The 24782-nt window shown below is 36.3% G+C and overlaps 1 protein-coding gene across 1 annotated transcript in view; it reads right to left on the bottom strand.

Moving 5' to 3' along the window:
* Nucleotides 1-24148, bottom strand: part of LOC132056157 (guanine nucleotide exchange factor SPIKE 1) — a 42022-nt gene extending 17874 nt beyond the window's left edge. Inside the window, exons 1-20 of the mRNA XM_059448238.1 lie at nucleotides 23950-24148; nucleotides 21584-21667; nucleotides 17141-17303; nucleotides 16310-16437; nucleotides 16114-16226; nucleotides 15980-16035; nucleotides 15279-15376; nucleotides 15031-15168; nucleotides 13666-13974; nucleotides 10553-10801; nucleotides 9947-10114; nucleotides 9677-9868; nucleotides 9424-9467; nucleotides 9238-9307; nucleotides 7460-7621; nucleotides 5298-5405; nucleotides 5152-5189; nucleotides 4871-5015; nucleotides 2803-2929; nucleotides 1207-1400 (exon numbers count right to left, since the gene is read on the bottom strand). Coding sequence (XP_059304221.1) covers nucleotides 1207-1400; nucleotides 2803-2929; nucleotides 4871-5015; nucleotides 5152-5189; nucleotides 5298-5405; nucleotides 7460-7621; nucleotides 9238-9307; nucleotides 9424-9467; nucleotides 9677-9868; nucleotides 9947-10114; nucleotides 10553-10801; nucleotides 13666-13974; nucleotides 15031-15168; nucleotides 15279-15376; nucleotides 15980-16035; nucleotides 16114-16226; nucleotides 16310-16437; nucleotides 17141-17303; nucleotides 21584-21664 — 2583 coding nt within the window. The 5' untranslated portion in view covers nucleotides 21665-21667; nucleotides 23950-24148. The remainder of the gene's footprint in view (nucleotides 1-1206; nucleotides 1401-2802; nucleotides 2930-4870; nucleotides 5016-5151; nucleotides 5190-5297; nucleotides 5406-7459; nucleotides 7622-9237; nucleotides 9308-9423; nucleotides 9468-9676; nucleotides 9869-9946; nucleotides 10115-10552; nucleotides 10802-13665; nucleotides 13975-15030; nucleotides 15169-15278; nucleotides 15377-15979; nucleotides 16036-16113; nucleotides 16227-16309; nucleotides 16438-17140; nucleotides 17304-21583; nucleotides 21668-23949) is intronic.
* Between the last annotated feature and the right edge of the window lie 634 nt (nucleotides 24149-24782).

Here is a 24782-nt window from a genome sequence, read left to right as displayed (position 1 = left end):
AGAGCCAGGACCTCTGACCTTACATGTTCAGTCTCCTACAAGATATATTTAAAATCCAATATCGCGGTAACATAAGCATGATTTTCAGGGGGGCATGAAGCTTTAGAAGATGGAATATATTGAGTAATTATCATAGAGAGACTTATTCCCTAGCAGGAGATAAGTCATTTTAGTTAATTGATCTAAAGGAAGATTGCACTGATTGGTACATTTTGGTGAAAAGAAGGAACCCTGTTGGCAGTATAAAGGTTGATAGTGTGAATTAGGTGTGGAGTTATAGTGTTCTGACCAACTCAAGCGTCCTACAGAAACATTTTTTTGAGCAAACCGATCTAAAGGAAAATTGCACTGATTGGTATTTGCTGGGGAGCGGAAAGAAGCAATCCTGTTAGCGTTAGCAGTATAAAAGTTGAGGACATGAATTCGGTGTGGATATGCACTGTTCTAAATCAGGCCCAAATGTACTTTGAGGGTTCAACTAGCCAACCCAACTAGTTTGGGACTGAGGCTGTTATTATTGTTTTATATGCCGGATGTAGTGTTCTGCATCTACCATCAGAAGGCATAGGAAAGATTTGTCGCAGATGGGAAAAAATAGATTAGCATATGAATATAGGATAATAAAAAAACGTCAGTAGGTGTGGATGATTTGCGAGCGAGAGAGAGAGAGAGAGATGAATCATCTTGAGATTAGCTCTAACCCGGCCTGGCTGGATGTGGCTAAAAAGATCTTAAGTAACTTTGGGAAGGCTCTAATAACAGCAAATGTCCCACCTTTGTTAGTGAGTAAGAGATAAGTAAATGCAGCAGCACTGAATAAACGGCCCCGATGTGGAACCCAAATTATTGAAAGGATCAGTTTCTTGGGAACCACAGTTGTGATGGAAGAAGATTCTCTGAAGTAGGGACAAACTATATTAGCATACGACTGCTGGGTAGATTTGGAGAAATCACAAGTTACCTATATAAAAAAAAAAATATTGGAGAAATCACTTGAAAGGTCCCGGATTTCTTAACTATTCAAAGATTGGGCTAAGCGCTCTTCAAATAGTCCAGCAGGAACCAAGGTCATGGATTACGTCTCAACCATTGACCGGAGAAGTGAAGACTGACAGAGCCGAGTAATGAAGAACAAGATTAACGGCAATTAGGGAAGACTAAATCAGAATGATCAATGACGAACAAAAGTCGAGTTTGAAAGCTTACCAGTTCAAAAACCTGACGAGGCTCGATGATGGATAAAAGATCATAACAAAAGAAAGCCAAGCTACTATTTAAATGCTTGGCCAAGCTTAGACCTTTCTTGCAGCGTTCATGAACTTCTGTTAAAAGGCAATCATACAATTGAACAACACATCTAAAAACACCTTCTTTCAATTGCATTGGTGGGACATCTTCACCTGTGCACAAAAGGAGGAAACGTGCAGCTTATCAGTATAAAGCCTTGATTTAGTGAATTTCCAAACACAACTAATCTGCAGTCATAAATTTAAAATTTAAAAGAATGACTATGCGCCCAAACAAAGTAAATAACGAATAGTCAAGACTCCAAAACCTAAACTCTGAATTCACATTTTTGTATTGGAAACCATAGTTATTAGCTTAAAACAAAGTTAAGCAATGGTACGGCAAATGCAGGCTCATCATTCTTAATGGACATAGATGGACTAGAGCAGACTACCTGATTACATGCTTAAATGAAAAATGAGATTGTTGAATACTAAAGGGAAAACGATTGCACAATGATTAAACTATTATGAGACACATGAAAAACAAGGTATGACCAAAACTACCAAATTCCATGGTTAACATTTTTATTTTTCATCTAGCATTACACTCAAACATCCCATTCCAAGGAAAAATTCATCATATGGTAAGAGGTTCCCCTACCACAACCCCTCATCACTCGAAAGAACCCATTGAATGAATGGAAAACCTAAAAGTGGAGACACGAGCTCTTGTTCATCACTTCACCACCCGCGCTACCCAAGTTTTAACTCAACGTCCATCTTATCAACTAGATTTACAATAACTCCCAAGTAAAATCATCTTTTCCTTCCTACAAATCAAACTCACATAGGACACACGAAACTTTTCACTTAAATATACAATAATGTTGACATTTATCCAATTCATCAAAGTTGAGATTCAAAGAACCAACCACTTCTCATTTAAATCACTTTGCGCGTCATTGTTTGAAGTGCACACTTCTCTGAAGCGCATCGCTTCATCTATGAAGCGATAACCCCTTGAATCGCGTAGCTTCATCGGTTTAAACAGCGAAACAATGGCTTTAATAACACTGAAATCTAAGTATGTGATTTTTTCCCTTAACACTCATCTTTAATCCCTATGTTTCACTTTTCAGCATCCACTTCCATCAACAAGTTGCATAACCTAAAAAATCAACTTAAAGTTCGTGCTTCAGTGCAATCCAAGGCTCCAAGCTATCCAGAATCGCATCATCAGCAATCCCATTAATACGATATCACAGTTTCAGAAGATCATCTCACACCTAATAAAGATGTGTGGTTTAGGGAAAAAGGAGATCTGGTCAAAAGACCGTCCAATTAAGATCACTAATGGTATTACAAAACTACAACTGTTTTCCCTGATCACATGCAAAAGACCGGTGTTCTTTTCTTCTGTATTGTAATTTGACCGAGTAGAAGGAAACCAATGAATACAATTGTTATAAAGACCATTTTTCAGACAAGTGGATTTACAGCGGAACATGATAGATGATTACAAAAGGATAAGATAATAACAAGGACAATAATATCATGCCAAACCGGCAATTACCTGATGGAAGATTGTGATAGAAAGATCGAGCCTGCTCCAGTGCCATTGACTTTACAATTAGCTCAAGAAAAAACCAAGCCATTGCCAGGACATCATCATAGACTGGCCCAACGCGGTAGCCTTTTGCCTGTAACAGAAACCAAAGTAGTTAAAACATACAAATACAGAAAACTCGAAGAATTGAATGGTTCCATTGTTTCCAAACTATCAGATGTTATACAGTAAACTGGAGCTAAAATATTGATTATCCAGTAAACTAGAGCTAACTGTTAAGTGTTAAGAAATGGATCTTGGGATTAACTCAACCCCAAAAGCTTGCTCATGAGGGGAGGATTCCCAAGTCCATATAAGGAGACCACCCATCTCATTAACCACCAAAGTCGGACTTTTTCACTCTTCAACACGCCCAGGGCTGGACATCTGGAGCGTGGGCAATTTAATATGGGGGCCAAACATTTGCTGAGATGGGTCCTGCTCCGATACCACGTTAAGAAATGGATCGTGGGCCTAACTCAATCCCAAAGCTAGCTCATGAGGGGAGAATTGTCCAAGCCCATATAAGAGACCACTCCTCTCATTAAGACTAACAATGACACTATAAACTCGGATCCAACACATACCTACTAAATGGGACAGTCATAATGATGCAAGAGAATTTTGTAGAAAACTTTCTGATTTTGGTCGACCCCTGCTAGATCCCTTTGAGTTTTCTGTGTTTCCCCTGATGCTGCAAGTGCTATGTATAACTAACCAACCTTATGTATTGGTCCTAGTTGATATGTATGAACCATGTAACTTTGGTAGGTAAAGACTAAGGTTAAGTATCATTTATGAATATATTGTCATAAGGTTGTGATGGCAGCTAGTTCTTTCTGCTATACTGGATGAAGAGTTACATGCCTTCTTAGGCTTCTGAACCTAGAAGCAACAATATACTTTTTAGCTTCTCTTGATTTCCTTCTGTAAGTTGCTTTGTTCTTTCAGATTCTGAACTTAATCTCTATATTTCAGCTACTATTAAAACAGATTTTCAAACCTTGAAATCCAGCGACTCCACTCAAACACATTGCAATTAGTTATTTGAAACTTATGTGGCGAGCGAGCAATGCTATTTTACCTCAAATTCCATTCAGATATAGCACAATTAGAAGACAGGATACACCCTATATTGACAGCTGAAAAAAAAAGGAACGGTGGGGCCAAATTGTTGAGTGTTTGCTGTTCAAAGAGTGGAGAAAGTTTCATTCACCAAGTGCTCATTATCCATGACAGTACCAAGACATTCTCCTCTAGATATAACTGTCTCTTCTATTTAGTAAGTAGATGAAGTGATCGATAATAATTGCAGAAGGATAATGAGAAAATTCGGAAACAAAATAATGACAGAAATACCGAGTTTGTTGCTAATTTTCTTGTTTGTGAACATTTCCATGAAGAGGATCGTGAAAAGTGATTGGACAGGAAAAGGTGGATAGCAGAAGAATAGTAGTCAGAAATCCAAGACAGAACTATCAGAGAATAACACTAAAGCAGCTGCCTCGAACCTCAAGTTACAATATCAAAATTCCCCCTCATAAGCATTGATAGAATTATTAGTTTCTGTGGCTTGCCAGCTTTCCTACCCTACTTCTACAAGTTGGAGTCCCAGAAAACATAAAAAAGAGAAAAAGGAACGTATTAAATAACTTAACTGATGGCATAACAGTCCCTCAGATTTACCACAAAACATTTTCTCATTACAACATACTCCATATAAAATTTTGTATGATATTATGTATCTTCTTTTAGAAATAAAAGTAAAGCTTAAATATTAACTTCATGAAACATGCTGGCTAAACTTTAGATGAATCAGAACAATTGTTCTCTTTATATTTGAAGGTTCCCTATTTTAGATTTGAGTTTTTGCATTGTATTATTTGATTCAAAGTACCAGAACATTCGGATCACATTATGAGAGCTTCTTCTAAGTTTCTACGCCTTTCAGTGCCAACAGCTTGCCAGTAAGCACCCAAGATGTATATAAAGCCAAAGACATTCACTATAGAAAAGTGTAAGTCACTATTTTTACCTTACTGCGAGCCAAACTTCCCCACACTGTGGATAAACCAGGATAAACTGGTGGCTGGCGGCCCCCAAAATCATCAAAGGCAAAATCAACAAAGTTAACTAGGAAAGCATTTCTCTCAGCTTCATCAACCGACTCTTGCTGCACCCTACGGGTAGAGATCTAATGTTATTAATAGAGGATAACCAAGTTAACATAGCAGTGTGAGTGCGATACAATTCCTTACTCCAGAAACCTTTTGTTCTACCTTTTAAACCAAGCCATAAAACAAATATAATCTGTACCTTGTTAAAATGTTAACCATAGCTCTAAAGGCAGCAACCTGAAAGTGGAAAGCAAATAAAGAAAACTCGGTATTTGAAGGGAGGAAAAGAGGTACATTATTTGAGAACCAAGTGAAATATTTTCATCAGCAGTGATTGTCTCAAACCTGAAGAGTTTCTCCCCCGTTGCCAATAAGATGGAGAAGCATGTTTAAAATTGGATAAAGAAATTGAAGCAAAGCAGTGGAATCAACATTCTTCAAACTATTAATTGCCTGCAAAAGTTGGATAACTTTAAGTACAGGTCATCACACTGCATAGTTGAAAAGCAACAAGTTCAGTGCTTCCCCTTCTTTTCAGCGACTACCAAGAAGAACATCACTAGCGGGGATAAACGATGACGCTTTTCCCCCTAAAGCCAATTTAGACATCATGACAGTTTTAAAAAGAGAGAAAATAAAGAGAAAGAACTTCTATCGAATTTACCAATAACAACTAACAAGAGCGCTCCTTATGCAGGAGTTTCAAGTCACAAACAAGCAAAGTTTCCAAATTCTTGGGATTCCTAATAATTAACATAATCATTTGAATATTTTATTCAAGTTATTCTCTTGACTATCATCAATGACATAACCATTAAGAATATCTCTCTTGATTTTAACATAGCCCCTCAAACTAAAGCTGATGAAGCAACTTGAATTTGTAATTACAACTTGAGAGTGAGATCAGAAATAAAATTGGCTTAGTACTGCTCTGAGACGAAACTAACTTTGGCATTTCCAGGCGATTGACTCGACCATGGTGTGACTGTTAATCGATAAAACATGGTTGGATGGAGGCATGTATGCTACCAGTTTGACCACATCTGGCAATCCAGGGTACTAACCAGCCGACGATCTGAGGATGATATTTCACACTAAAATAGATGTTGACCAGACAAATCAACTGACGTGAACTGCTAACTTAATAGGTTTTCTGACAAAGATTGATGAATAATCAAATTTCGAGCAGTGACTTGACAGGTCAGCTGACTTGGAGTAACGACATTGACCCAAAATAATCCATGGGCATGAGGCACATAGTACTGATACAGTGAAGGAGTTGAAACTTCAGGCTGCATGTATGAAAGAAATAAAGTACGAGATTATAACCGTTGTTTGCATCTTGACGAAATGAATCAGAATCGAGTTGAGTGAAGAAGAACACCAAAGACAGACACGGAAAAGTGATGAGATGAAGCCAGAATAGTCATGGAGAATAGATAAGAATAGTAAAAGGGAAAAGGGGCAAACATACCCCTCAACGTTGCGATTTAAAGCAGATATACCCCTCGTTAAAAGAGTGGTGCATATATACCCTCGCCGTTACACAAAAGTTTCTTTTTCAAAATTTTTGTTCCTTGGTTCATGCAGGATAAATTCGCAGTGGATTTAAAGGAATATTATAATACTCACTAAGGTAAACATCATAAAAGAGAAGCTATTCAATCCCCCCCTTTCTTCAGCGATGATGAATACTTCCAAAATAAAAGTTAAAGAGAAACTCCCGATACAATTTAAGTCAACAAAAAGAGAAGACGGAGCTTAGTTACGAATGACAAATCTATTTACAGGGGTTCAACAATGTCATAAACCTTACTATTGCAATTAAGGTGCTCCAAGCAGTAAACCCAAAGAAAGCGCTTAAAGCCAATCCAAGACACTTACAACAATTTAAAGCTAAATAGGGGGGGAAAAACAGTGAAAGAATCCTAATATCTCCACTCAAAACCTTAAGACAATGGGTGAAGTGGCTCAAGACATTTATAAACCCTTTTGACTGCTCTTTTACAACCAATATGGGACACACAACAGCTCAAATCCCTACTGCACGCATAACCCAATTTTTAGGTTCATGTGTGTACTTGAATGCAGAACAATAATATTTTTCCTTTTCAAGCAAACCGAAAAAAGTTAAATGCTCATGCAAATAACAATAGTTTTTCCTCTTCAAGCAAACCAAGAAGGTTATGTGCCAGTTATAAAGGTAGTTACAATAATCTCATCAGATGTACTTATTACTGAAAATAAGAGGAAATATGTCGGATTTCAAACATCCCATTTCTTTAGCATCTCATTACCAGCTAGGTTGCCTACTATCTATTTTTCTATATTTCCAATGATTTGTAAGTTTCAGGATTATTCAGTCTTTCCCGGTTAACTTTTTAAACAACAAATTAACAAACAAAAAATAAGGGAAACAAAGTCCCGACTTTTGCACAGTACCTTCAGAATGGGATAACCTCAGGGAAAAACAAAGTACGGTCAATGACAATATTAGTTATGTTTACCTCAAGAAGCTCAGATCCCCAAGGGGGGCTAGTCCGTAGAGTATGCCTATCATACTCGAGGAAAAAATCCCTAATGCGCTCACTAACTGGGTATAATGATGAGCATAGTCGTAAACGAAGCTTGAAGATATTCTTTCCATCTTCCAAGTAATCCAGCCTCTCCTACAAAAAAGAAAACATAAATGAAATTATGATATCATCAGGACTATCATACCTGTCACCTGTCAAAAACAAAACAGGCATAACCCAAAGAGTGAAATCCAATGGGCCTCAGACAGACAGCTAAGATAGGAGGAAAACTAATCATCGGGTGGAAGCTGCCTAAGAGAAAAGCAATTGTCTATGGCTGGCAGCAGAAAAAGAGTAACATAGCTGTTCCAGATCGTATCTTGGCTTTTAAAAAAAAAAAAAAAAAAAAGAAAACAGTGCTTCAAGGTATGGAATTTACTTGAAAAATTAAGAAAGGAAACTAAAGAAAAATCCGGGCTATGTCTGGCACACAAAGATCTGACAGAAGATCTTCAAAAGATAAGAGGCAGGAAATTGGAAAATAACTCATTGTTGAAGGTTGGCGAGGGGAAAAAATGGAAAAGGAATCAGGAAAGAAAAAGATAGAAAGGAGATCTTAGGATCTCATGTGCAGGACGAAAGCAATAGGAAAGAGAAGGTATTTGGAAATCCAAAATGTTCATTACACCCATCAGATACCTCTAAACTATTAAGTCAAAGATTAGTGGCTAGAGTAGGCTGCTGGGTCTATAATTCCATATCACAATAAGTAAACAATAAAGAGCATACTAAAGAGCATACTGATTCTTAGAGTTCTAAAATTCTTCTAGAGCAGTTAAGGAGTCAATTAAGAGCAGATAGGTCGTGTACGTATCAATTAAGAGTAGATAGGTTAGAGTAAGTTACTTTAGAGCTGGTAAGAGGTTTAAAACTGTAGAAATATAAGACAAGAATTTTGTGAAAAATAAATCACATTAAGAACAAATTGCATTGACCACTATAAGTGGCTTAAAACTTTGAGGAAAAGTAGGACAATCTATATTGTTTGGCAGTCACATATTCATGGAAAGATTAAGATGGAGGATGTTGAGCACTTATTGCTTCATTTCACAATTGCATACAGTTTATGATGCAATGACTGTTTGGGATTGAGAGGATAATGCCATGACCAATCACAGAGATGCCGTTATAGTGGAAGTAGAAAGGTAGAAGAGGAACATGGCAAGTAGCACTTTTCGCACTCATGTGGCAATTTGGAAAGAAAGAAATGGATGAGGTTGAAGGAACTAAAAATAATTATGTAGATATTAGCAGAACCTTCATAGTTTTACCCATATTTTGATTATATATGCTTGCCAATTAGTGTCAATGATTGGATGCTCTAAGTAAAATGCCATGTTTTTGTAGGGCTCTTTAATGTCTGTGAACACCTTGAATGCAGGGCTTTCCTCATCATACCCAAAAAATTATCTTCGTCAAAAAGCCGTGATGAACTTTTCCCTAAAAAGGCAAAATAACTTGGAATATTCAAATAGAGAAGATTTCAATCTTGAACAGTGAAGAGCTACCCTAGCCCCTGTACTGCAGCTACAAACCATCAGTCTTGAAGGACAAGAAATTGAACTCCCAGAAAAGAGATGAAATCAGAAGTTGAACAGTGAAATAAACTCCCAAATCAAACACAAATATCAGTTCATACATCAAGCACAATTAGAAAATAAAGAGTAGGGATGGAATGTTAACAATGGCAAACATGATTGGAAACAAACCTTGCCACTTTCTTGAAGGTAATGAGGAACCAATTCTTTCATGATTGGCAAGGATATCTCAGATCTGAACCTGGATGAAACTCCAGCATGTTAAGGTACTAACAGAGAAAAAGAATCCAACTAGATATTCAAAAACATGGATATTAGAGTGAGGAGAAATGGAAATGACAGAATAGAAAAACATACTGTGCATGTGTCGATAATGGAAGTGAAGCATATCCAATTACCACCTGGCAGAAGTAAACAAAAAAAAGAGCAACTTATAAGGAGTCTACCGTCAACCAGTGTCCCAATTCTAACATGTGGAAACACGCACACCCCAACACATGCAAGGTGAAGAAAGGGAGGCTCAAACTGTCAGTTTAATTGTCACAAGAACAACTTGAGCCTACTAACCAAAATGGTGCATCCCTCAAAAGCCAATTAACATCAAACTTACTGGCTTTGGTGCTTCAAGTTTTGTTTGAAGATCAACATGATAGAAAGTAAACAAAAGGTGATGTGATGGTGTCCAAATAGCAGGCAAAGAAACTTTGATCTCATCATGGTAGCTGGCCACCCTTGCCCCAACAGCAACTTGTGTGTGAGACCATTTCTGAAGTGGTACACCTGGTTCCCTTGGATGCATAGCCTAATGATTAACAGTTAGATAGGGATCCAACCACATGGAATCTACAAGATAAACTTCTCTGAAAACACAAATACAAACCTCTAGATGTGGTTTCCGAATATCTGTGTCGTCCTTTCTCAGTTCAACACGTATAAACATGTTTCTTTTTCGACTCATACTAACAGTCAAGGGGTAGACATATAAGCAGTGAAAGAGCTGCAAGAACGGTTCATTCCTTGTCGTTGTGCGGAAGTCAAAAGCTTCAAACTGTACACTCGAATATAATAAATCTCAATCAGTCGGTAAATGAATCAAATCTCATTGAACAAGCACACAACACAAGACCAACAGGCCACAGGCCAAGTAAATTATGTCGCAAGATTTGGAAAAATCATGATGCTCTGCAATTAAGCCCTTGCAATAAACTGAATGGTGTTTTGGTCAGGTCAACATTATATGAGCACAAGATTTACTAGTATACAATCTTAGATGATCCGAGTATCATCTTTAGATAAAGATGTACCAGATCATCAGGGAGAAGGCTGAGGCTTCCATATAAGAGAGTTTAGACTATAAAGTTGAACAGAAAAAACACATGATCTCAAACAACCTACCACTGAAACATGCCAGCTAAGCACTTAACAATACAAAAGTAAAAATTGTTGAACTAAAAGACAGAACATTGATTTGAAGAACGAAACTTACATCAGCAGTATTTTCCACATTTTCATGAGCAACTGAACCATTCCGAACAAGCTCTTTCATCTCAAAGGAACCATTAGTAGAGCATTTCATAGAAATCGCATCATTCAAATGATCACCATGATCAAGAGAATCATAGGTCAGACTCCCACTCTCCAAAGCATTTTCAGCTTCAGCAGAGCTAGCTGGCAGCTTTTCGATTTCCAATTTCAAGACACCTTTTACTGGTTTATGAACCTTTCTCTTTGGATCCTGGCATTTTAAGCAAATCAAATATCAACTGACACAAGGGATGCTGAATTGGAACGTGTAAACTAGTTTGTTAAGCAAAAGAAATCAGAAGAACGTGCAGACTTCAATCGAGTAATGGGAGAACAAACTCATGCACAGGGATAGATGTAAAATTAAATTCCTTTATAGCAATGCTTTGTGGCGGTGGAAGAATAACAACAACAACTATGCTCCAATCCCAAACAAGTTGTGGTCGGCTATATGAATCTTCACTATTCCATTTAAGCTCAACTCATGTCATCATCACACCGGATAAAAATAACAATGAAAGTGAAAATAAGTTAAATATTACTACTATATATAAGAGCAAACTTAGGGACTTTTGTAGTCCTCACAAGAATTTCCAAATTTTTTTAAAACTTATTAATTAATTACTTTTAGGTCCTAATCTTATTTATTTAAGTCAATTTTTTTTTTAAGGTCTACTTTTCAAAAGCTATCGAACCTCCTACCTCATTTTTCATGTTCTTTGGTTTTCTGTTTGGTGCTCGATATCCGCATTTGAGCCCAATTAATCCAGATAATTCGCACTGTATCGCGCCTATTCGGGGGAAGCGCTCCCTCCAAAGATTTTTTCCATATCCATGTTCGAACCCCTAATCCCTAATTAAGGGAGGAGCAGCTCCATCCGCTGCACAAGTTAAATTATGTATTTGTCTTAAAAGTTCATTAACTATGTATAGATTATTTATTTAGAACTAAATAACTTCAGAAAATTATGATACATAACTCATAAATGTCAAATTCTGGCTCCTCATTTGATTTGAAGTAAATAATTTCATCAAAATGGAAGTTAAAATATTAAAGGAGTGGAATAAAAATTTTGCTTTCATATATTGAAAATACACTTATATGAAATTTAATTATTACTAACGTAATTACCCATTTGTGGGACTACAATGGGTATATGGTTGTTGTTGTTGTTGTACACTTATACTAACACAAATTATATTTCTTTAATTAAAATATTATCTTTTATATCTTGAGTTTGGGCCCGGGCTTAGCATGGGCCTCACAAAACTAGTATGAAAATAAGTGTAATAATAATAATTATTATTATTATTATTATTATTAATAATAATAATAATAATAATAATATTAATAATAATAATAATAATATTATTAGAAGCTCTATAAGACTTTGAGCCTATTTGGCCAAGGGCCAAAAATTGCCTATTTTAAGAAACACTTTTACCAAAATAGCTTTTCAGAAAAGTACTCCGGGAGAAAAGTAGTTTGTATTTGGTCAATTCATTTGAGAAACGTCTTTTTCAGTATTAGATAAGCAGATTGTGTTTGGTCAATCTTTCCAAAAAGTGCTTTCGAGTATCAAATTTACGAAAAAGGACAAGTATCAAGACATGTTTTAGTATTATGATTATTTAACAAGAGAAATTATTTTAAATACTTATTATAAAAGCCTTCAACGTTATGTGAAAAAAATATTAACTCGTCTCTTTCTAGAGAATTTGTTATTCCAGAGAGGAAAAGGAGAGATAGACAGACGGTAAAAGAAAAAGGGGAGAAGTAGCTCATATTTGTAGTTGACGGATCATTCAAAAGAGGAAGAGAAGAAGAGATAGGAAAAGAAAAAGACATGGTAGAAACCAAAAAGAAAATTGAGAAAAAAGTTGGTATTTAATTGAAAGATAAATGTGTTAAATTAATGAGGGATAGTTTGGTAACTATAAATTGATGGTGAGTATATTTTTGTCTTGAAAAATTTAATTTTCGGTTTCTGTTCCGCTTCTTGGAAAAAGCATAAATTTATAACTTTTCCCCTACAGCAGAAACAATGTTTCAGTTGCTGCCCACAAAAAACATTTTTTGTTGGCAAACACCTTAAATCAAAAAAAAAAAAAAAGTGCTTTCTTGAGAAAGCCTCCAAGAAGCTTGGCCAAACAGGTTATTAAACATATTCCCGACTAGTAGATATCACATGGATCTTTTTCCTCCATTGTGCCCTATCTTCAGCCAAGTCTGCTCTGTGATGATGGAACTTTTAAATATTTTTCCCTCTTTAATAAGGTATAGCATTTTATCAATTACAGCCGAATCATGCACAGCACATAAATACGAAAAGTTGATAACAACCTTCCCCACCCCTTTGCAAGACAGGAATAGAATTTAGGGGAAACTAGTATTCCCCGTATTACCAGAGATTTGGTTGTATAAATATGGAACCAGCAAGTTACAATAAAAGACAATCTCATTCAATAGGTAACCTTTCTAAATTACCTCTTCTTCATAAAATACTAATTGAATCAATGTTCTGACAAAGTGAGAGTTTATTGATGCTGTGGCTCTCAGGGCTTTACTCTCATGATAAGAGTGTAGCAAGTGATGTGTTGGTTTAGCATACGTAACGGGTTCAAACCCTTCCGCAGATAAAAGCCCAATATTTAAGTTGAAAAGGGCACACGGATAGGTCCATTATCTACCAAGTTTCGAACTATGCGTCATTGGCTCTGGAGGATTTCTCGGTTACAAAAAATATAGAGTTTATTGATGTAGTTGGGGAATATGGGGGAAATCCCATATTCAAGAGGTAAATAAAAAAGTAGAGAATCTAAGAAAATAGAGGTCAAATTAATAAATATTATTTAGATGAGATGAAAATATAGTTCAAAATAGTAATTGTATTTACATCACTACATCTTGTAACTAAAAAGAGAAGGATCAACATAGTATACATATACATACTAATGAAAAACAAAATTAATGGTAAATTCTAAGTTAGATTGCATGAAAGGCCACTAAATTATTCTTTAAGCCAATAAGTGAATGGGAATAATAAAGATAACAAATGGAGAATGAAATAAAACCTGGAGCGATTCCTCGGTGTATCCTTCTTTGACTTTGTTTAAGTTAGACACTTCAACCACAATGGAGTTTCCATTTGAATAACCAAGCTTTCCATCTGCTGTAATTTTTGAAAGTGGCTCAGTCATACCCTCTTGAGAACTTGAAGCAGAGACGCTTGGAGCAAGAGGACTGCTGGGAGAAGCAGAACCACCCACAGAAGTTATGTTACTATCAAAGAGTGGAATGATGGCCCAGGAAAAGGACTCCCTATAAGGCATGATCCGCGACCATACTTGTAGTTTCTGTTTCTCTCTCTCTGTCAGATGAACCTACTTACAGGTAGAAATATTCAACTACAAGGGAAAAAACATATCCTAATACATGCAAGATGACTGCATAGAAACGATGCTTATCCACGCACAAACAAGCTGGAGTGCATCAGCGCATGCAAAACATTTACAACAATACAGTAAAGGTACACTTCTAGAGGTGTAGAAGAAACTAGCACAGTTAAACCTCAAGAAAAGCACATCTTCAGTGTGTACTTGGCAAAAGGCGAACTAACAAATTTACAATCACCACAAACCAAATGCAAGAAAGTTGCTAGAGATTTACTTCTCACGGAAACTAAAAGGGATGCAGTTCTTTCCTATATTACTCAGATAATCTCAAGAAAGTCCACTCCTCCCCTGGAAGAAAGTACAGACAGACTAAAGTACTATTAAAGCTGCCAGACTGACAATTCAATAATTTTAAAGGTTAAGTCCAGATACGACAGTAAAATAATGTGGCTCTTACAGGGTGGTTATAGAAAGGATAGAATCAAACTTGAGCCACACTCTATAACTAAACTAAAAACAGAAGAAAGTCATGTATGATACCACAAAGATGAAAAAGGTGTGGTGAGCAAACAATTGCAAGGAGCACTATTAAAAGATAACCTACACAAATTTAGAAACATATTTATTTCCGGTGCAGCACACCAAAAAAAAAATTTCTTGGCAGATTTTTGGCTTAAAAGGTATACAGTTGGCTGCAGTAAGATCATATCCAGTACCATATACCTTTAAGTCTAGTACAGTTCTTTTCTTTCAGATTGTTAAAAAAAAAAAAAAAAGAAGTGGGCCAAAGTGGCAGGACGTAGAGAGGATAACTCCACTTTTCCCAGTGGAAGCATAATCTTTTCTCCAAGACTCTGCAACTCCTAAATGTTTCATCAACCGTGTATCAAATGCTAAATAACCATAACCAACAAAAAGATAAAGACAAACTCTTAAGATCAAGTTCAAGCTTTTGTGTCTGCATCCCAAATCGCTTAAACTAAATAATGTATTTAAAATGAAGCAATCTTTAGCTTAGATGTTCCAAGAGGAGGTCAAACTTACTGGTTCCTTTCGTGAATAAACAGAAGGAGACACTCCGCCTTCTTCAGTGGCAGGTTTTTCTAGTTGGATTAGCAGACAAATAGATGCTGATGGAGCATCAAGATGAAAAATACAACGCCTTTCATGGGAGCTGCTTGCCTGGAGACGGAATCACAATAAACAGAGATTACAACACGAGCATCAGAAGAAACTAGTTAAAAGTAAAAATGAAAACCAAGAAAAAGAACAGCAAAACTGAAGCAGCTTACCTCTTGCATTTCGGTAGGCAATACATGGAAAATAAAATCCTCTGAAAGTTTTTCTCTTCGCTCCCTATTATATAAACAAATTGTGCCATAAAACGGCTCTACAAAAAAACTTCTGAAACTCAGATACGGAGTGCTGGCAGCTCAAAGGCTCAAATGAATATATAAAGGGAAAAGGGTCAAAATGCCCCTCTACTTTGGGAAAAGGGTTAAAAATATCCTCCATTACAAATTTGGGTCAAAAATACCCCTCCCGCCATTAAAGTTTTCAAATATATCCTATCTTTACGGAAATTCCCAAATCCCCCAAAATAACCCGATTTCATTTTTAAACCCGCTCCATTTAAACCCGACCCAACTACATAAAAAACCCATATGCGACCAACTTGTTCCCGAGTCCTACATTTGGAGCCACTAGGCACAGGAGCGGGTAACCCATATGGATTTTTTATTTAGTTGGGTCGGGTTTAAATGGAGCGGGTTTAAAAATGAAATCGGATTATTTTGGGGATTTCCGTTAAGACAGGGTATATTTGAAAACTTTAATGACGGGAGGGGTATTTTTGACCCAAATTTGTATTGGAAGATATTTTTAACCCTTTTCCCAAAGTAGAGGGGTATTTTTGACCCTTTTCCCATAAATAAATATTAAGCAAACACATCTTTTTAACAATTAAGACCAGTATTCAACAATATAAACTCACCAGCTAGTCCAGCTTGAAATGACAATGATAGGACTTTCACGGCAATCTTCAGACCGCTATAACCACAGCCATAAAATTGATAAGAAAGATTTCAGGCAGGGAGAGGACAAAATGAACGTTAAATGAAATAAAACCTCGTATACTGGGACATATGAGCTTCTGGAATCCTTTGCCCAAATATTAATGACCTTTCATTTTCCCAGTCAAAAACTGGTTCATAAGTCGGTAGAGGGGATTCACCAAAATGCTGCAAGTTAATGATTCGAGTCAATTTGTAAGAACAAGCATGAAGCATATCAAAAGGGCTGCATTTGTGTAACAGGAAACAACCTTAGAGACTTTGGCATTTGAGAGGTCAGAGAAATTAGCTTCAGAGAATTGTGTCCCCGAAGTGCTGGGGATTTCACCATCAATTGAATCCTCAATCTTAGGTCGCCTAGCATTTGCAAGATGCATCTCTGCAGACAATTCAGCATGTAACCATTAGTACCAAGAAAGGTGATAATATTGTAAAGCGCACCGTTGAGCTGTAACTATATCTTCAAATGTTTTACTTCCAGCTAATCAAAAGGGAGTAATTAGCTGAAAGAACAACCCAAAAGTAACTATAATCTTTAGTATATCCTACCATGTGAATTTAACGAGAGGAACGTCAACAATTCTCTTAGTAAAAGCAAATTTGTAAGAGAGGAACTTTAAATGCCAAACCCACCACAGGAAAGCTGTTTTCCCTGTTAACAAGACCAGCTGTATGAGAAAGCAATTCTCATTAGTTTGCAAGCTGGGAAAGAATCAAAATGCTTTCTAAGTGTCTACTTATATTCTGGATATGACAACAGGAGGAATATTAGTTTTATGATAGTATGCACAAAAGGACTAGCGGACAAATCTACACTAATTGCGCCACTAAGATGTTTAATATGGAAGAGATGAGCAGAGGAGCTTTGGAATGCATGGAATCATCAGGTTCTTTAGGAATGGATGAATGAGAAGCATTTAAGATGTCCTGCTTGAAAAAAGAGTTGCATTGATGCACATGAAATGTGAAGATTCTCTGTTCAAGTCGGTACCCCTTCATAAAATGTATACATTAGAATATCAGTGACCCTTAACCCTTAATCTTTACATACTCAGAAAAGAGTTGTCCCAGTAGTATTTCACCTGTTTCAATATCAGTATCAGGACACTCATATATCTGACTCTGAAATGAAGGGGGGCTGACGCTTTCATAGTGACCATACTTGTTCTCATCTTTTACCCAGTCGGTTCGGTAGCATTGCACTAGTTCATTTAAATGTGGCCACTGCTCCAAATTTTCATCAAGCTGCAATGAAAGGAAAGAATAAGGAGAGCATGATAATAGGACAAAGGAATTTATCAAGCGGTGATTAAGAATACATAAGTTTATTGTACAAATAATTTTGAATAAATTATCAATATAGTATTTGAAGGGGAGCCTTGGCGTAACGTAACTGGTAAAGTTGCTGCCATGTGACCAAGAGGTCACGGGTTCGAGCCGTGGAAACAGCCTCTTCCAGAAATGCAAGGTAAGGCTGTGTACAATAGACCCTTGTGGTCCGGCCCTTCCCCGAACCCCGCGCATAGCGGGACCTTAGTGCACCAGGCTGCCTTTTATCAATATAGTATTTAATATCAAAGTGGATACAGAGCTACAGACATTATCTGCCACCACATTCCATCAACAATCCAAAAGGACAATACACGAATTACACGACGCAACTATAAATAAGAGAGTACTTGATCAAGTTAGCCGTAAACTGCAGACTGTAAATTCTGCACAGAGTTTATGAAGGATAGCTTTTAAGCGCTTAATAAGGAATATGCATATGTGCTATCCAAGTTAAAATGAGATTTGGCACCAAAAACACAGTGAATGTAATTTTGTTTTGTCATTTGGGATATTGAAAGGAAAAATCCTGCTATAAGATGTATGAAAAACAGTTTGATACAAAACATACTTTCTACAAAGGACACCCAAAACATCTGCTAAAGGTCGTCCAATAAAATGAACTAAAACAAGTTCCCTCTCAAAACCTCTGGTTTTGGCCTTTTCTAATTGGACAGACACCCATGAGTCTCCACCAAATATATCTCTCATTCTCGTAAATATTTTAGTCTGGAGTGCGACGTATCGTTGGGATCTCCCATCTCTTGTTTGCAAACAATACTTTAGTTTTTTGTGACGCATAACATTAATAAATTGAATTATTTGACACATGTCTTATAAGGTTTCAGGAAGTGTCAGGATCAACCACAAGAAGGATGAGATTATCCGAATAAATTAAGTAAACTATTGAGAATTTAGCACTGATGCTCAATGGCAGGGTTGGAGCTTCCACAACTATTTATCTAGATTTACCACTCGGCGCTTCCAATAACGATCACACAAAATGTGGCCAGTGGGAAAAAATAAAAGTCAGTGAAAAATAAATTAAATAATTTCGGTGCTCTATAAATTGCTCGGACTCTTCACTTTCGGTGCCGCACCCGTGTCGACACGACGTGAGTGTGGGTGAGGGTGTGGGATCCCTAACGGATTTGGTCAACCGAGTTTGGGTACTTTCACCAAAATCAACAGAGAAGTTAGGGACAGATACAGTGATTTTTTTAATCAAAGCAAAAGCTAAGGGGAAATTGAAGAAAATGGAATACCTTGTATATAGAAATTTCTATTTCAGTCCTGTTCCTTTTATCTCCTTCTGGGATTCTCCTTTTGATCAATATTTTCTCCTCAGAATACCTTGTAAGTTTTTCACATAATTTAGACATATAACTCTATTTTTAGATATTTGAATTATTTATGGCTGAATCCCCGCAACCGTATACATACCTGAATTGGTACCCCCAAATCTTAAAATTTAGATCATGAAGGATCCAACCTCTAGATCTGCACCGGTATCAGCACCCGTACCCGAGTCTAAGCAACTTAGCAAACAGGAACTTTGTAGGTGCAGCAAAAGCTAAGAATAAGAGGCTATTCCTCAAATATACAAAATTATTTTCTAACACCTCAAAAGCAAATTTCTATTTTTCTCTTTCCACAAGACCCATGAAATTGATAGTAAGGAAATGTCTCATTCCTTGAGTCTCTCTTTCTTCTTCTGGCAACCCAACTATGTGTGCATCCTTCACTTAGCTCGGCATTACCCACTATCATTGAAACAGTTCAACCACTACGTGTGAAGCCACTTGGCAATGTACCAAGAGGTGATACCACATCTTCTCCTAAACATCTATACACTAAGAATGTACTACTCTTTTTCATGATCTTCGTTGTTAGAATCGCCCCCTTTGCTACCCACCAAGTGAAGAAGCGAACCTAGCTAGGTGCTCTGGGAATCAAAAAGACACATAGGGGAAACTTGACAATGTGGCATTCAATTAGTAGTGTAGCTCCAGCAACATTAAGAATTCATCCGCCTCCCTCTCAAATGTATTCCTTTTGAACCTCAAGTCCTCATAAACTCCCCTTCTTGCACCAATCTGTTGCACCATCATCTTTTTCTAGCCTGAAACTCTAAATAAATTAGGGAAGAACATCCTCAACACACTCTCTCACACCATCTTTGATCCATACAAGAAAATTAAAGCTACTCCCATTCCCTACTCTATAAGTAACTAAGTCATTGAATCTTCTCCATCTTTCATGATATTCCTCAAAAAAATCACATCCATAAGGCAATTTCCGTTTTCCATACCCTTTCTAGGACTCCATATTATTCTACTATCACCTCCGTCCATAATGCCGGCTCCTCAATCTTAAATCTCCATAGCCACTTCCCATGTAGTATCTTGTTGAAAACTCTAAGGTCTTTCACCCTAAACCTCCTTATATTTTTGGAGAAGTAAATATCTACCCACTAACTAGGCGAAACTTTTGTGTTCCATCAACTAATTCCCACAAGAAGTTCCTTTGGAGCCTTTCCAACTTTTCTACCACACTAATTTGGAGCCTAGAAGATAGACACGTAATACACGGGGGCATGCGAGACAGTCTGCTTCTAACTAGTAGTTTTGTCCCTCTTTTTGACAAGTACATCTTTTGCCACCGTGTTAACCTCTTCTCAACTCTTTGAGCAACAAGGTTCCACTCGACTTAGTCTTTGTTCGAAAAACCCAAAGTCGGTCCAAGTACATGGAAGGGAGAGTTCTAATCTACAATTAAGCATTGGTGCTAGATGCTCAATGTATCCACTTCACCCACTGAAATGATCTCGCACTTTGTGAAGTTGCTTGGTTCGTAGCACCAGCTGAAACTACATGAGAATTTGTCTAAATAATGCCAACTGGGAGATTTTTTCATCACACTACAAGTGCGTTGTCCGCAAACAACAAATATGTGACTAACATATAGTTTTGCATCATGATGGAGGCCTTGAAGCCCTTCAAGAAACCTACTGCCACAGCTTAATCCATAATCTCAGTCAAAGCTTCCATCACTAAGATAAATAGCATGGGAGATAGTTATCCACCTGTCCCCAAATCCCAGTTTCTTCTTCTTCTTTTTTTATAAGGTAACAGTGTCCCCAAATCCCATCTTCATCGTAACAAAGTCCAAAAAATTTCAATTCTCTTGGCAATGGCCTTCACAAGATCCAACTTATATAGACGCATATTATCATGATTGACATCTTACATAGAAACAGCAAAAATGGACGTTGCTATTTCTTGACATGGATTGCCAGAGCAAAAGACTATTTAGGTTATGTTTTCAGTGGACACAAATCGAATTGAGAAGCAAAGAAACTTCCTGAACACATATCGTGTGGGGAGATTTGACCACTACGTGGATCCCGAAAGAGACTATAGTGGTGATGGTCTCAAAACTGAGAACCTGCTTCTATTTTCTTTTCAATTTCCATAAGAATTGAGGTCAAACAAATCCTAAAAACAAGCAGTCAATAAACGGATAAGGCATTTCTTTTTTCCAGGTTTGATCTTCTCCATCGGGCCCACTAGATCTAGAAATATTATTCCTCTCCCCATTCATCTATAGTGCATGGCTCTATTCTGGCAAGTTGACAATCTATATAATCGCTAAACCTGAGGACAATCCAGATGTAAAGCTAGTTGTAGAAGATCATGGAAAGGTATCGTAAACAATTTTTAAGTTGTAGATGATACACATTTGAGCAAACACAATTGCTACAGCAGGTTTTGGAGAGGCAAATGATACGAACAGAAAGAATGGTAGGTACAAAGGTTTTGAATGTCAAAGATACCAGATGGGCAAAAGAAGTGGGTGTAATGTGAAACTAGCCTGAAAGCAATGTAAGGACTACGAAGATAAGTAAAGCAGGCACTGGTCCTCTTAGCATCTTTGTGGACCAAGCAGAGTGGCTTCCTTAGTAATTTGGCTATAACCAACTTGCAGCACAAACTAGAGCTGTGCTGGCTTAGTTCTTAAGAATATAGAGCTTAAATATCTCATTCTTGTAGTTCTTTATTGACAATGAAAAAGACTAGAGATAAAAGAAAGATAACAGATGAGACTAATAAAGGATCATTTCCTCCCTATTTCTATCAGTCTCTGTCTAAACAAAGAAGCATTAGTAAGTCTAAATGCTTGAATACCAAACTCACCAGCGGATCTAAATTCAAAGAACCAGCGAAGGAGTGGTGCGGTATTCTCCGAAATCGATATCCACTAGATGAAGTTTCCATTAACTGCAAAAGAAAAGGCATAGTGGCAAATATCATACAGAGTACTGTTTTCTCAAGAAATATACTAATCTTACATTTCATACAATGTAGAGTAATGCCACGTCAAAAACATGTTATAAAAACAAACAATTTAAACACATTAACAAACAAAAGAAAGCTCATTCCTTAACTTCAACCATTAAAAATGACAAGAGCCTAATTCATTTTCTTCCCTTTTTGAGAGAAATGTTACAGAAAAGTTGGTTAGTCATGATCAGAGTCGTATTAGTATACCACCACAAATTTGTAAGCAACATCCGGTGAAAGCAAATAAGCTAGCGTTTGGCCATGGATTTTGAAATTTAATCTCCAAATATCTGTTTCGCCATGAAATTTGGTCAGATTTTGAAAATTTATCTTCAAAATATTTCAAGTTCCAAAAACGGGCTCAGACCAGTTTTGGGGAGAAAATTCACTTCCACTCACAAAACTTCAAATTATTTTCCAAGTAAAATTCATGTCCAAACACAACTTCAAGTTCCAAAAAGCACAACCTCAAAAACTCAAACATTCAAGTTTCAACTTCAAAATCTATGGCCAAACGAGAGCTTAATTAACAATGCAGATCAGTTTGGGAAAATCACCAAAGGATATTTACAAATCGGAACTGTAGCTTTCACTAAGCATTCGGAAAAAGGAAAAGAAAAGACAATCTGACATGCAATTTGCAATACACTAATATTACATTTCATACAATGTAGAGTAATGAGAAATGACACGTCAAAAACATGTCATAAGAACAAACAATTTTAAACACAATAACAACAAACAAAGCTCATTTGTTAACTTCAACGATTAAAACTGAAAAAAGCCTTTAATAATTCATTTTCTTCTCTTTTTTCAGAGAAAAGTTGGTTAGTCATGCTCAGAGACATAGCAGATCAGTTTGGAAAATTCACGAAACTGTAGCTTTCACTTTGACTTGCAATTTGCATTGCACATTTAACAATCATTAGGCAAAGTAGTTAGGGTTTTTTGATAACGTAAGAAACAAAAAGTAACAAATCTAGAGAGAGAGAGAGATGTCAACTGTTATTTTGAAATTTGATTAGATTTGGAAAATTTATCTTCAAAATACTTTGAGCCAGTTTTGTGGGGGAAATTTCAGTTCCACTGACAAAATTTAAATGAAATGCATGCCCAAACACAAATTCTACGTTCCAAAAAGCACAACCTCAAAAAACTCAAATATTCAAGTTGAATTCAACTTCAAAATCTATGGCCAACGGAAGCTAGTAATAACAATGCAGATCAGTTTGGAAAAAGCACGAAATGACATTTAAAAATCACGAAACAGTAGCTTTCAACTTGACTTGCAATTTGCATTGTACATTTAAGAAACATTAGGCGAATTAGTTAGGGTTTTTTCGGTTCCATTAGAGAGAGAAAGTAGCAAATCTAGAGAAAGAAAGATATGAAAAGGTACAATGCAAATTGCACGTTGCATTTCATACAATGTAGAGTAATGTCACGTCAAAAACATGTCATAAAAGCAAACAATTTAAACACAGTAACAACAAAACAAAGCTCATTCATTAACTTCAACGATTGAAACTGAAAAAAAGCCTTTAATAAATCATTTTCTTCCCTTTTATAGTGAATTGTTACAGAAAGCAAATAAAAAAGCAGATCAGTTTGGAAAAACCACGAACAGATATTAAAAAATCGTGAAACTGTAGCTTTCAACTTGACTTACAATTTGCATTGTACCTTTAACATTCATTAGGCAAATGAGTTAGGGTTTTTTTTTTTTTCGTGAGAGACATAAAGTAGCAAATCTAGAGAGAGAAAGCTATGAATTAAGCAAGCGTATGGCCATAGATTTTGAAAATTTATCTTCAAATATCTGTTTGGCCATGAAATTTAATCAGATTTTGAAAATTTATCTTCAAAATAATTTCAAGTTCCAAATGAGCCAGTTTTTAGGAGAAACTTCGGTTCCACTCACAAAACATTCAAATTATTTTCCAAGTAAAATGCATGTCCAAACACAACTTCAAGTTCCAAAAATCACAACTTCGAAAACTCAAATTCTCAAGTCTCAACTTCAATATCTATGGCCAAACGGAAGCTTAACAATGCAGATCAACGAAAGGATAGTTAAAAATCACGAAACAGTAGCTTTCAATTTGACTTGCAATTTGCATTGTACGTTTAACAATCATTGGACAAAGTAGTTAGGGTTTTTTGTTGCGTTAAGAGAGAGAAAGCAGGAAATCTAGAGAGAGAAAGATGGGTAAACTTACAGATCGATTTCGCAGGAAAAAAAAAAGAGACCGGCGAAGCTCACAGGCAGCAGAAAGAGGGTGGAGAGCTTTTTTCAGGCGACTGTTGTGTGTGTGTGTTTAGTCAAAATACGGTCAAATTAAAATGGACACACACTGGTCTAAATCAACTATGAAGGAAAATCCTCGGTTTTGACAATACACCCCACCTTCTTCTTCTTCTTCTTTTTTTTTTTTTTTTCTTTTTTTTTTTGGGATATTTCTTTTAGATCCCGTTTGGCTATAGATTTTGAAAGTTTTTTTTCTCAAAAGAAATTAAAAACATTGTTTTATTTATGGAATTTGATGAATTTTTTATAAAAATTTCAAGTTCCAAAAATACTGATCAATTTTTGGGTGAGTTTTTCTTTCTCTCACAAAATTTTTATTTTTTTCTCAAGTAAAATGCATGTCCAACACAATTTCACATTTCCAAAAAAAAAAAAAAATCGACACAACTTAAAAACACATTTCTTAAAGTTTCACCAAATCTATGACAAAACACTAGCTTATACTTTCTTTTTTTTTTCTTCGTTTTGCTTGGGTTCAAATAGAGATGTTATTCGAAAGTTGAGTGCAACATTGCTAATCTTTCTATGTTACTCTGTAGCCTGTTTGGCCAATCTTTTAGAATTTATTTATTTTTAGAAGTGATTTCTGTTGTTAGTGATTCTCAAAAAATATATTTGGGAGTAGCAGTTTATGTTTGGCTAATCAATTTGAGAATATCAATTTTGGTCAATATGAGAGCAGTAATTTGTGCTTGGCTAAGGTTCCAAAAGTGATTATGCAAAAAACTATTTTTTTAGCTTTTG

This window comes from Lycium ferocissimum, chromosome 1 (genome assembly GCF_029784015.1).
Source record: "Lycium ferocissimum isolate CSIRO_LF1 chromosome 1, AGI_CSIRO_Lferr_CH_V1, whole genome shotgun sequence".
Taxonomy (NCBI): Eukaryota; Viridiplantae; Streptophyta; class Magnoliopsida; order Solanales; family Solanaceae; genus Lycium; species Lycium ferocissimum.
This window is presented reverse-complemented; position numbering and strand designations above follow the sequence as displayed.